This window comes from Eleginops maclovinus, chromosome 5 (assembly GCF_036324505.1).
Source record: "Eleginops maclovinus isolate JMC-PN-2008 ecotype Puerto Natales chromosome 5, JC_Emac_rtc_rv5, whole genome shotgun sequence".
Classification (NCBI taxonomy): Eukaryota; Metazoa; Chordata; class Actinopteri; order Perciformes; family Eleginopidae; genus Eleginops; species Eleginops maclovinus.
The window spans coordinates 15,459,845-15,474,298 of NC_086353.1; the positions used below are offsets into that span (position 1 = coordinate 15,459,845).

At 38.2% G+C, this 14,454-nt stretch overlaps 1 protein-coding gene across 1 annotated transcript in view; it reads left to right on the top strand.

Moving 5' to 3' along the window:
• Positions 1-14,454, top strand: part of prkcaa (protein kinase C, alpha, a) — a 118,552-nt gene that overhangs the window by 33,421 nt on the left and 70,677 nt on the right. Inside the window, exon 3 of the mRNA XM_063884665.1 lies at positions 9,439-9,521. Within this exon, the coding sequence (XP_063740735.1) occupies positions 9,439-9,521 (83 nt within the window). The remainder of the gene's footprint in view (positions 1-9,438; positions 9,522-14,454) is intronic.

Here is a 14,454-nt window from a genome sequence, read left to right on the forward strand (position 1 = left end):
TTGTTGTGACAGCTTGGAAAGGCAATGCCGTTACTCAGCCACCCCTGAAATCTTGGAAATGCTCAGAAATGTTGCTTCCTCCGAATATCATCGTTGTTCCAGCCAACATTTTAGTCTTTTTTTTGCGCCCAAGACAGTTTTTATGTCTTTTGTATTTGCCCTGCATGACTGAGTTGTGTTATCACACAGTGTCCTGAGGGATGTTCAGTGTACACAATGTCCAGAAGCTGACGTGGTTAGAGAGAATCAGTGTAAGAGCTGGCACAAAGCCAGGTCAGGGTAATCCTCTGATGTGCTTCACTGGAAGTGTTGAGTCGTTTAAGAACAATTTTTTCACAAAGGACAAGTACAGATTTGTCTCTTGCCCCCAGAACCGTCTTCATGAGAGAACAAATGTTCACACTCTGTGCTCACTGCAAAGAGGGAGTTTCCCACTTTGTTCCCCACATGGTTGGGATGCTCCAAAAGGTTTTATAATCTGCTCTAAAATCATCCAGAGTGATGTTAGACCTCTGCCTGTTACATGTAAAGGTATGCTTTGTTTTCACATGTATTGACTGCTAAGACCTTAGATGGTGAGCCAAATAATCCATTTGTCCATTGTAGTATTGAGTGTTCATTCTAAAGGTCTTACATTAAGTATTTAAAGTATTATTTCATTATTGTATCCATCAATGCTCAAACCTGTTAGACCAGTTTCTTCTCCGTGTTTGGATGTAAATGTAACACACGAGCAAACATTGCACACAGACACTGACAGAGCTGAAGAAAGATCAGCAATGATAGTTCACCAGGAGCAGCCAATGAGGTTGTTTTGAGGACACTTGAACTATTTACCAGTAAAGTTCACATCTTAATTCTAGTCCTGTGTTGTGTTTAGCAGTTTTGGCCCCTCGTTACATTTCTTCCCACTTTTATGCACATTCAGTACTTCTGCCAATGTTTGCTATCCATGTCTTGGAGTAAATTAAAACATTGATATGGATTTTGTGCCTATTGGTTGCAATGTGTGTATATTTGCGCTTAATTTGTGGTTGATTTTGCTTCTTGGAAAAGCCCTTATATGCTTTAGAAGAACGGAATATTTAAACCAATGCACCTAAGCTCTTCAAAACAAGCCAGCCATGTGTGAAAAGGCTTTCTTTACCTCAAAGGAATCAGACAGGCAATTATCAAGATTACGGTTAGCAGCGATCAGGAGTATTTTTTTCAGTCACATTATCACCGCACTCGCACGCGCACTCGCACGCACGCACGCACGCACGCACGCACGCCCGCCCGCACACACACACACACACAGGAGTCAAGGGACGTTCAGCATGCAAAACCAGTTTCCTCCGATAAATGAACATCCCATTGCATCCAAACCCATCTGTGTCTCGGTAAGGATCACCGAGTTCAATCAACAGGATAGATAATGAATAAAAGACCTGCACAGTGATTGTCTGCCCTGATTTGATAATATCCATCATGATTCTAAGCAATTTCCTTAACGATCATTGAAGAAATTAATGATCAATTATCCATCTATCATTGAACGAATATATAAAATGCTAACGTCATATTAAATACCAAAGAGAGCTTTGTTTTAATTATTGATATGGGCAATTTCTGAATCTCATTCTATTCTCCTCCGCCAGTGCACAAACCATACTTCCAACCTCATCTTGTAACAACAAAAAAGACTGAAGCGTCTAATGGCACATTCCAGTTAGGGCCTCCTTATCCATTTTCAATGGTATTATTGCATCACTGGATGAGCTCATTCTGGACACTGAAAACAAAAATAAAGATAAGAAGACTGCCCCTTGAACAAATAATGAACAAGTAGTGTCTCACCAGCTATACACATATATAAGTACAGTGTATTTACCATTACCCTTCACGTTCAGTTTTATTTTAGGTCCATCTTTGTGTTATCATTTTATTGTTGCACTTTATCAAGGTGGTTTGTGTTTTCCAAGCCCAATGTGACCTCTATTCTGAAAGCTAAAATCCTGTTTCAAAACTGATATCCTTTTTTTAGTGCTGTCAAAATGATGAATGAAATGCTCAAAAGTGCTAGCTGTTGACATTCAAAGGTAATAAGTATGCAGAGCAATATTCACATTAGAGAACACCTTCACAACAAATGTGCCTCCTTCTCTCTGACGTTCTGTTTCTGTCATACCTGTTAAACAGAACTAAGCCAGTGGCTGATTTTGATTACTGCTTTCCCGTTATGTTCCCATTGTGTAATTTGTGCAGTCAGCATTGGAATTCCATCTTTTAAATGCCATGCCATCTTAACTGCTTTCCCCCATATGTTGCTTTAATGTGTGCAGTTTGCATGTGACTTATTTTTCAATATTTGCCAATTAGTAGCAAAGAAACCACATGTGCATTTTATCTCTGGATATAGGTCTTTTTCTACAATCAGCGATCCATGTTTCTTGAGCTGAGCATTGCTTTTTTTCTTACTATAATCACAAGCTTTTGATAACAGGTGTGACGTGATTGTTTTTTTGAATACTGAACCTGACCAGCATACAGTATTTACTCTGTAACAGCTGGACTGATTCAGGCTTCAGAGTGGGTGGTTTCCCAGTAGAATCATTAATGTAGGAACTTTGTGCAAGGACTTGAATATGATGAGCTTGATCTTCGTTGGATCTTGTGTGTAAAGGTTGAAAACGAGTATAAGAAATGCATTTTTTGGGGAAGGAAGGCAGTCATGTAAACCAATAGGTGAGTAAGACCTCAGTCTTTATTAGATCTAGCAGTTTAAGTTCCCATAAACATATCTTTCAAAGTTGCCCACTGTTTACCTCAATCTGTCCAAGGCTGCAGCCCACAAGCTGTGTCAGTGTTTTAAGTTACATACGTATGCAGTGTTAAAGAAGTATTGTTGAAAGGGACTTGCGATTGCAAATTCACTTTTTCTTCTTAGACCTTGGTTGAATAAATGCCTGTCTGTATACTGCATCATGCACTTCTAGTAAACAAAGGAAAGGGAAAGGAGATCAGCAGATGGCCTCGTAGCAGACACATTAAACTCTGTGCCAGAGTTCTCATTAAGTATAGCTGTTTTATAGGAGTATTTCATTTTGTATTTGGGCAGAGACTATTTACAATGGTGTCTAATGAGTTGAACATGAATGACTCTCAGTTGGGGTGTTTGAGCTTTACATCAAACTGAGTTCTGTTTAACTGCACAGTGAATATGAACAGCAGGATCCCTGAATGCAACTGAAGCACCATTTTACCGAATAGCCAAGAGGTATGAATGAACCCAAATATGATTGGACATTGTTAAAAATTCTCCCAGGACAGCGAAAAATATCTCCTCGTTTCAATGACCTATTAACTTGGATTATTTGAATAATATTTAGGCTAAATATGGTCAATATTCTTGTGAATTCACTGTTTTCCTCTCTATCTAAACTGCCTTATTTTCAGTATCCTCTGTTCATAAAAAGACAGATGCAAGAAGATCACATCATTAGTCGGCAAATAACGCTTACCTTATGATTTAGGATAGATAGGGTCATTACTCGGATTAAATTCAATTCTGTATATTTTCATGTTAGTCTGCAAGGTTATTTTCCTATGCGTGCCACAGCTTTGGGATTTTTTATTTATTTTCCCTGTTTATAGGTGACTTTCAAATTGATAAACGTGTTCTTGTACTGTTAAAGGTTTGTTTATAATCCTAATTATGTGAAATAGACCTTTTTTCAAGTTACAGTCAATTGAGAGTTCATTCTAAAACGTTAACATGTAGGTAATAATCTTCATTACTGAGAAAAAACTGATCTGACCTTTAAAATGGAGCATTAAATAAACGTTCCCATCTTTACGTGCGTAGTAAGAGCTCATACTGTGCTCTTTCCTCAGTGCTTCAAGTGTTCCTTTGAGAGGTTCCTTAATTTCTTTTGATAACCTCATTATGTCTTGTTTCCTTGGAAACTACCCTTGCTTTGTCCCATCATGCCCACCTCTCTTAACATTTAGTATTTTAAGCAAGAGCAATGCAAAAGCACTGTTGTAGACTGTAATGCTCTGTCCCAAGTACTGATCACTGCATAATTTATAGCAAAGTTGCTTCTCTCTTAATTTTTCTGTGCATGTGTGTGCCTGTTGGTAAGGTGTAATGTAAAAGGGTGAAGTGGATAAAGAATTGAAGGCCAGTTCTAACCTTTAACTTCCTCTTTAAATAAGGTCTAGTCAGAAGACATGTTAAATGGCGCGTTATGGGGTGGCGCCTGTCAACGTTCAAAGCTTATGACGATGACATTGTCGTTAAACAGTCAAGTGTGAAATGTCAATATCTGGGAAACTTGGCTGGGTTCCATGATACTGAAGTATCTGGTTTTTAACTTAAAAACAAAATTGACTTACTATTCTAAAACATTCTTTACTCTTGTAAAGTGGTACATGACACGTTTCTTGTAACTAAACTGTTGCAGTTGACCAGCAGTAATTTTCCATCCAACTTTTGTCACTGTCATTATGAAATCTACGACAGGTTTGTAAACAACGTGAATAGCACTAATGACGTACTTTAGTTGCATAACCTCATCTCTATGTTGCTACACCCAGTCAGTATCTAATCAAGATAAGTTAATCAAGTAACAAATCATATAAATAAGCCAACATGATAACCAGACCTCAAAATGGGTCATATATAAGTATTTAGTTATAAAGGACACAATTATACTAAATTGATTTAGTTTGAAGACCTTGTGATTACTGTGAATTGGCCCTCCAGGGATCTTGAAAATGAAAGTTTGGGACTGTATCTGGCATATTAATAAAGCAAAACTGAGATTTGTTTCAGGATGAAAATGTCTTAATGATCTACTTTACTCTAGCTATGGCTGCACTGTTTCAACTTCAATTTTTTAATTTTCATCTAAAAATGTCTTTTCAGACTTGTCATAGTTCAACATATTCTGTACATTGGAACATTTAAAATATATTATGGTAGGTTATTGTTGTATATTATACTGTATAGTTGTAGTGTAATCATCTATCACACCTAACATGAGTAAGATGGTATACTTCTAATGTTCCATACTTACAAGAATAAAGAAACGCTGGCATTTAAATTATCTTTCAGATCAAAAGATATCACTTGCATTCAATTTGGAATAGCAATTTTTTTGGGGAAAATAGATGTTAAAAAATCTTGTTTTTAGTTGAGCAGTGTTCAAGACAGATTGATTTCCAACAATGCTCCTTGAATGACACAATCACATGTATAACTATATCAAGCAACAGTTAAAAGCCTGATCCAACCCAAGTCCATTCAATCTTTTTCCTGCTGAGATATACATTGTTTGGTGACAGTGGTGACAATTGGTTCAGGCATTCAAAGGGAGAAAAGAACCACAGGGAATAATGAAAGCTTTCCGATCTTGGAAGTGAAGCCTTTGTCAGGAACACCATTGGGCATCAGGGCCTCATCTTCATGTCCAAGAACTGTTGAATTAAATCACCCTCTCTTCTCATTTACTTTCTGAATTCAAGAAGGAGTCTCAGGAAATTTTTCCTATGGCCTTATGACCTTGAAAAGATTTGGCAGAAATTGTTAAACCGGAGTGGGAGTAAGAGTGGGTCTGGGATTATCTGATTGGAAAAAAAATTGATTTTGCAGTCTGTTGTGCTGGAAGGCATTATTGATTTGACAACGCTCATAACCGTCTCACTTGCTGGATAATTAATCCTGTCAAGAGAGGAAGATATTTATTAGGTATTGGCCATACAGACATTTACATTTACCCTAATTAACCCCTAACCCAAAAAACACAATCTAGCTGCTCTCTTTCCTCTAAGGTGATTAAGCTATTTTCAGAGGTAGGCTAAAACCTTGCAGAGTTTAAGAAAATATTTCATCTGGCAAACCTTCTTGTACATGACATTGTGAGCCTTAATTGCTTTATATTCATGTACTAGTCACCAATGTCCTTCCTTTAATCCAATAGCTCTAAACAAAAACAACTCTAAATGAACCCTGATGAACTCATACTGTCCTATTTGTGTTTTTCATTTTTTTAATGATATGCTAACATAAATACCCGTGATTAATTGGCTTATCCACATCCGCCATTGGTGAAATATAGGGTACATTATTCCCTGGCAGTAATGCAGTTACTATGAAGCTAGCTTGATGCCTTTATCTGGTAATGGAGATGTTCGACTAAGAAGTGATGTATGTGTTGCTCCAGAACTACACCACTGGGAGAACAGGAAGCTGAGCTCTAATGAAGAGCAGCAGAATACTACCAGTTTCAACCCCCTTCATCTTTGGCATATATCTCCACCTATTATCTTATATTTACATTTTCTACATCTCTGGTCTCCTCTATCTATTACATACTTTAAATAAGATATGGAAAATAACATACTGATCCCTCTTTATATCTACCTCAAAAAATATTTTTCTAGAAGCCATCTTGAATACCACAGACCGCTGGGCAATTCACAGAGGAAATTATGTGGAGAAAGTGTTAGTAGTAGAGGAGCTATAGGGGTTTCATTGAGAATAAATTAAAGCTGAGTATTAATTATGGCTAAATGGATACGGAAACTATAGCTCCATATGAAAGCTCAGACTTCCTCAATAGAAACATGTCAAAGGTCTTTTATAAGCAGTGCTGTCTTGTGTTAGTGGGAATTGGTGCTACCCACACTACAATGAGCTGTTTACTATAGATGAATTATGGCGCACTGACTCAGGAAGAATTATGACCTGTCTGGTTTGTGGTTTTACTGGGGTATGAGTTATGGGTTTTATTTTCAGGTTCTGTATTGACCATTTCAACCGATAGCCCCTAGTAGGAATAAGTGGTGGTGTGAAATGCTTTTGTGTGGGGCTCGTGTTGATTTGATATCATGACCACACATGAATATGTAAGTAACCATACATTTTTGTTAACTGTATGCTCACAATACGAATGTTATATGGTTTTTTGCAGATCAAGTCGAAACCACAGGATACATTTATGTTTGTCTGTTTCATATATCATCATGCTTCAAAGTTCAGAATTACCGTATCTGTGCAGAGAAGCTAGATTGTTTTTTATCAGGGCTCTGCGGTCACTTACATGTGAAGACTGGTTTTGAAAGTGGATCAGTTCAACAACAACAATTCCTGTAGTTTCTGTGTGAATATGTACAACTGTATCTGCTGGAAATAATGGGCATTTAAAGACACACTGGGTGGACCTGCCAAGTTCTTATAAAGCGTCAATATTCAGATCTCTTGCAATATGTTAATAAACTATTAACGATGAAATCACCTATGATCAATTGAAGTCAATGTTCTGACAGCCTTTGTGCAAACTCAAAAGGTGATGGAACCAAGGCACTGGAGCAGAAATTTAAACAAAACTGCTAGTATTGACTCAAGCACCATCTGTGAGTCTGTAACTGGGAATTTACGTATAACAAACACAGACAAGTGTCTACGTGTTCTGATAGATCTAAATCAATCAATTAATCAGTACATTTCTAGTCAGTAATTCTAGTATTTTCAAGAAAAAATACACCTTAAAACCTGCAATGCCTTTTAATGTTTTTATTAAAGTGGGGCTTAGACGATGCCGGTTGTCTGTTGAATACTAATATTTCTTACAGCTGTGCTCAAATACATATTGATTTTTTTTGCAGCCTTCTGAAAAATGTGGCAGAGTATGTACACAGAAAAAAAACATGTTATTCTGTGGAGCAAAGTGGCTTCAAACAAATGAGCATAAATGCTGTGTAGGTGTAACTGAGATCAACATTAATGAACATTAAAAGAACAGTCATGCTGTATTCACAAAGGATTTTTACACAGTTTAAACCTGATCTCCAATGGCTAAGTTTGTAATATAACATGCCATATAAAATATGTATAAACCTTCCTGTATCTTCAGTCATTTTTATAAAAATTCAATATAGGAGGCCCAGACTTAAGTAATGTTGCTGATAATGTGCCCTATGACAAAAAAGAAAGTATGCCCGTTGTGAGTTATTACTGAGAGAGAAAATAAATTGTAGTTTGAGCATTTATTAGCCATAATTCACTACACGTTCTTGATGAGTAGTACACTCATGTGCTCTGCTATGAGTTTTTTATATTCATAAATGTCTGTCCTTATTCATGATTGACAGATGGTGGATGGATGTTTGAGTCATTTCAAAACAACAGTGTTTAGAAGTAAAAAATACTCTGTGTTTGCACGTATAAATCATAATTTAGACATTGAGACTGAATGAGGAAACATAACAGGTATTTAACAGGGTAGCAATAAATAATGCATGAATGGGTTTTTTATTGCTCCAGATGATAATGGTGCAAAACAAGCTCAGATGATATTTGATTTCTGTCGCACCTTAATTTTTTACTTTTCATCTGAAAATCATTCTTAATTTGGGGGGTTCCTGTGAGTTATTTTGGAATCTTTGTTGATAAAGTCTGGGTTTCTGAAAGGTTTTTTTATATGCTGTTCAGCTTCAATTTACTTTTTTGCTGGGTATTTTGCCTATATTATATATTATTAACCCCCCAGTACACAGCTCTTCTGAAGTACATCTTCAGTTGGGTGGAGCTGTTTGAGAGCGATGCAGTGGATGACAATATGTAGGTGAACGCAAGGCGGGTATACACCGCACATCAAATCAAGCAGGGTCTCAGTGAATGCATCACATCACTGATGCAACACAAACCACTAATGGAGTCTACAAAGGGTCACTCAGTGCTTAGTGAAGACTACTGAAATCCACAAATTCAGATGCTTTCATCTCATGCAACAACTATCAACATGGAAAACATTAAGACCCGGGGAGAAAGTGAAGAGTGCTCCTGTCTATCAAAGACAAAAAGGAGCTGACATAACACCTATGTAAACACACCTATGGTGAACAACAACATGAGGTGGTCCTGCACAGACACACAATCAGCCCCCAGCCTGTCTTGTCTTGGTGTCAGGCGTCTTCCTCTTCAGTCTGCATCTTGCTTGGCTGCAGACTACAGTGCACCCAGTGACCTGGCAATGGCTGCTTGCTCTGACAGTTTGCTGCAGATGTGTTAATGTGTGTAGGCCTAGGTGTGTTCTACATGTCAGTTGTGAGGATGTGTTTGTCTTTTGAATGTGCTCCCTGTGCATGCAAAAGTGTGTGTACACGGTGTCTGCCTTAGCACCTGTTATGTCAATGATGAGGTGGCACTGTACTTTGCAATAAGAGCAGTCAGCCTGCAGGCAGGACTGGCCATCTGGATTCATGGTAAAGAGCCTAGCCCAGACATCAGTGGTTATTTTTTTCAGTCCCTCTCAGTGTTATCAGATCTGTATTTCTTTGTGCTGTCACAAATCAATGAACTATAATACACTGTATGCTAACCATCTTGTTTTTTTCTCTCCTTTTTGTTGTCTATCTTTCTCCCTCTGTCTGTCCTTTATTTCCCTGCAGTTTGCTGCTTTGTGGTCCACAAGAGGTGCCATGAATTAGTCACATTCAGCTGCCCTGGGGCAGATAAGGGGCCCGACACAGACGTAAGTAACCAAAGCCCAGCTGTTGCATCTCACATGTTTGTCGGGGAGGACGTACCTTCCTGTCATTATAGCGAAGTGCACATGCAGTGTCACCAACATGCATTCAGGTCAACCAGGCCTGCCTCTTTTCACAACACCCTTGCCCTTTTGGTAATCTGTAGTGCGGCTTTGTATGCTTGTTGTATTATGGAGCATTGTGGCAAAGTGGGCAGAGGAAAACTGCAGTTTACTCTCCCCCGGACCCTCAACACTTTCCAAGTTTCAGTGTACATGACATGTTGACAGGCTAAATTCAACATTTTTTCTAGAACTTTTATAGGTAAATATTTATCACTGCACACAGACTTGCATAAAAAAGTATCTTTGTTTCATTAATTCTCAAAAGAAGGCTTTAAATTTTTAGTCTGCTAGTATCTTTTCAGCGAAGGCCATATGAAAGTAAAATTCAGCCAACTCATGATTGAATCACAGCAGCAGCAGATGGCTTATTCAATTCATCCAATGTACATGTTCCTGTGGAGTCACTGTGATTTAAATATTCCACTTAGTGAGTCACTGTTTCCAACCTCTAAATAACTGAATGTGAGATTATTCTCTTTCTGTAGTAATGCAATCAAAGTCAATATTCTTTCCTACAAATGTAACATATTTGATAAGCAGGTTTTGACACAATAACATACAGACAGTGACCTCAGAGGGATAATGGAGTTCATAGTATAACCCCAAAATATAATTATAATTCACTCCGCACGATTGAGTTCATGGAAAAGTCTATTGGCAGATAGCTAAGCCATTAACAATGAGCTGCTTTGGCCCAGTGACAGACAAATGGGAAATGTAGGAGTGGTGGCCAAAGCCAACACACCTACATCTGTCTTGGCCGAACTAAGAACACACACTGAAACACATACACCACACATAAAAACAAGAAAATAAATACTTGAGATAAAATTGTATGAGTCCAAATTTACTGAGCATGCTGTGGAAAAGCAGCATTTGAATTACCTTTTTATGTTGTAACATTTGTTATATGGTACTGGATATGCTCATAACAATAATTACAGTGCAACACACATATTTTAAAGCATAATACATATGTGTATACTGCATTATTGGCATCTTGAAAGTGTTACCCTCAATTATTTTATTAGAATATGCAATTCATTTATAATTTTTGATAAAATCAGCCACATTCAATGGGGTCTCCCATGTTCCTTTTTATCGGCTGCTATTACAGTGTCATTAGCCAAGGCTTACCTGCATGCTAAGTGTGAAACTCCATTTACATGCCTAGTTGCCTGCCGGGCATGCATACCCTCTCAGCGTTGCAGCAGCACTGCGTGGCCTCTGTAACTGGAGATATGTCAGTGTGTCATTCAAGATCATCAACCCAGAATCTTAAAATGGAGCACAGCAGGGATGACACGGAAAGCAGAAAATAGTCTGAACAGGGATTCTGGATTCAGGCAGGCACTTGGCTGCAGAGTATTAAGCAGCTATCAAGTTTTATTGTGGGCAGGACAGTCCAATGTATTGACCTTTGACATCTGAGGGTTGCGGTTACACATGTTTTACAATTAATGCACAGAACACGCACAAACACATCTTATTCAGTTAATCTAGCAAAAAACTGCCCATTTATTCCTGATTCATAAATTCAAACACTTTCTTGTATAAAAACTGCAAAGGTCTACTTTTTCCGATGAAGGATATTTAATCTGTTTATGTTGCTTTATCAACATCCAAATATGAGTTTCTCAAGGAGACCACCACCAGTATACTCCCTGTGGTCAAACTGATCTATTTAAGCCTTTTACTTTAATGCTATATACTCTAAGATATAAGGGGAATGTGCCATACTATATACTGATCTAATATACTAACACATACCTCACAAAGTTGACTTGAATTGAATTCCTTACAATGACACTACACAATGAAACAAAGCAATCCTTTCAGTGCATGTCTAAATATTAACAAGCAATAAACAAATAAAAGACAAACTAACGTGTAGAGATCTTATCCGACTAGAGCGGACTTCCCTTAAAAGACCAGTGGTTAATTATTCTTAGCCTTTTGTTCATGTGGTGTTATCATGAAATTAATTCATGTGACTAAATACCCACCACAAACCTGATATCTTTTAAGGATATGTGAATATGTTAACGCCTGCTATATAAGAATATTAGCTCCCTTTTTAATATACAATTTTGTACACTTAGCGGTACTGTTGCCAAGGGCAACCACACATATTCCATGGCTTGGTGCCTCCTTGGCGGGCAATCCAGGAAGGCAATAATTCCCATGGCCAAAACGTATCCTGAAGATCTGCAGTAACCAGGCTACCTGCATTTTGTGACTCATGTCTGTATTTTATAACTCCCCTATTGTAAGAAATAAAGTGTTCACACAGATGCATATCTCTTCAGTAGCAAACTCCTAATGGGCAGCTAGCCTTAGTTTGACGTGTCTTGTTTACCATGAATACATTGTTCCTTGAAGCCTGAGGGTGTTGTTTCAAGGGCAAGGTGGCTGCAGTTATGCAAAAACTCACATGTAAGATTTCACATAAAGTCAGTCTAGTACAGAGCAGATTCGGTGGTGCAGTTTGAGATTCGTTTTGAGTGTGCCATCTTTTAGGAGAGAACTAACACTTGAATCAATCTGTTTGGTCACAGGCATGCTGCTCAAAACGCTAGATTAAAGCATGCCCTGACAAATTTGATATTGTTTTCTAAATTGTCATGCACATTGGTAAAAAGTTTCCTTGGTAAAAAATATTGTATGCAGAATTATTTAATATGTTGAATTTTCTGAAATTATGACAATCACATTTAGGTTGTCTGTTGTTTTCCTCTAGACACCATCAAACAGCACTATGCTTTTGGGTTGTAATGAGCAAAGTATAACATTAAATCAATTATTGAGAATGAAAAAAACATTTTCTTGTAAATGTATTCAGATAACAATTACTTAAAGATCTGGGAAAAAGAAATTACTTGCACAAGTATTATTATTAGTTTAAACATGTAGCCAATGTTATCACAATTGGACCTTTAAAGGGATCATTTGCCGAGTTCGGTAATATTATCACTCATAAGCACATTCTATGCTAGTGTCAATTAGTCTGATTAAAGCACTTACTTTAACAAATTGTTTTCGTTTGCCTGCCTGGTGTAACATTACCCGCAGGTCGAGTAAGTTCAGTGCTTTACAGGACAAGACTATAAATAATGCAAAAGCTTCCCGTTTCACTACAGGGGCGCAGCAGATGAAACTAAGAGGTTTGATGTGCTTGCATTTGCTTGGGTGTGTGACTACTGCATCATTGATGTCCACTTAACCAGTGCAACACATATGACCCAGGGCAATCTGCTAGTCTTTGTGCACTGATTTCCCCTCTGATCACAGACAAACACAATCAAACACACACACACACACACACACACACACACACACACACACACACACACACACACACACACACACACACACACACACACACACACACACACACACCCCTTTGGGGCTGTTCAGTGCAGATATCTGTGACAGAGTAACAGAGTTAAGCAGTAGCCCAGTGCCTTGTCTGTCTCCTCTGCTTGGAAACAGACACAACTGACCTGAGGGTGACGTGGCAGCCTGGCAGTGCTCAAACAGACACACAGAAAAGGCCCTTCTTCACAATATCAACCAGTTTAATGATATCAAAATCACAGCCTCTAAATCACTTAGTGGAAGGGATCCAATTATAAGTTATAAGCATGCCTTCAGTTAAACTGAGAAAAATCCAATTTGTTATATGAAGGAGTTATGCTGTAGGCAGAAGTGTTCTAATATTTAAAAGGGCAAATCTCAAAGATGGGGATGGTTTTTGGCAGCAAGTGTTCTGATGAAAGTGGTTGGGATGCACACCATCTTCTTACTTATACTCTTCTTGGAAATTGAAAACAAGATTAAACTTGAGTGTGCTGAAATTACATCATCTGTGCCAAAGGCATCGTGGGCTGTCACAAGCAATGGAGCATAGCATATATTTTAAACTCCATTTCCTTCTAGCAAGAGTGTTGGTCATGTCATAGAATCAGACATTTTCTGGCTTAGGAGTTGGTGAACTTCCACGGTGTTCACTATTGCACCATTCAGTCAACCAATGGTGTAAAGAAGTCTTTTTTTTGTTGTATATAGCTCTCTCCCTTTTCCTCCCAGTTTTTCTAGGAATAACACACCGACACACACACACCTGACACACACACACACACACACACACACACACACACACACACACACACACACACACACACACACACACACCTCAAGGCCAGTGGGCAGCCTGACACACACACACACACATTGGTGACCTTAGCAATGGGGTCTGTATCGTGACAGTGTTGGATAATGTAGCAGTAAGTGACATCCATTTGCATTCTGATGTCAATGTTCCTTTGCACAATGGAAGAGTAACTGTACATTTATTTGTAAACATAAACACCATATTTTGGCCACATCCCTCCCCCCTATAATGGGGCAAACTGTGATGTCACACACACTGATTTCCCTGTCTACAGTCAATATAACAGAGTTTCCAAAACAAATCTTAATACCCATTTCCCCCTGGACTACGCGTTAGAGTTTGGTTTTGATTCCATGGTTTTTTAGCTTGACCCACTAAAATAAAGTACAAACCACTCTTTAAACCATGGTGCAGCAGTTCAAAACGTTTTTTCAGTTATTAACTATCTGCTTATATAATGTACATAAATATATTAGAACACTCCTATTTAATGATTGCCTGCACGTATATCAAGCAGTTTATGTATCAATGTGTGCACAAGTCAACTTCCAATCCTGTACCGAGTTGAGTTGAATCCCTGCACATGCTTTTAGCGACCCCGCTATTGAAGCCTTGGCACAAGCACTGCTTCCAAGGAAA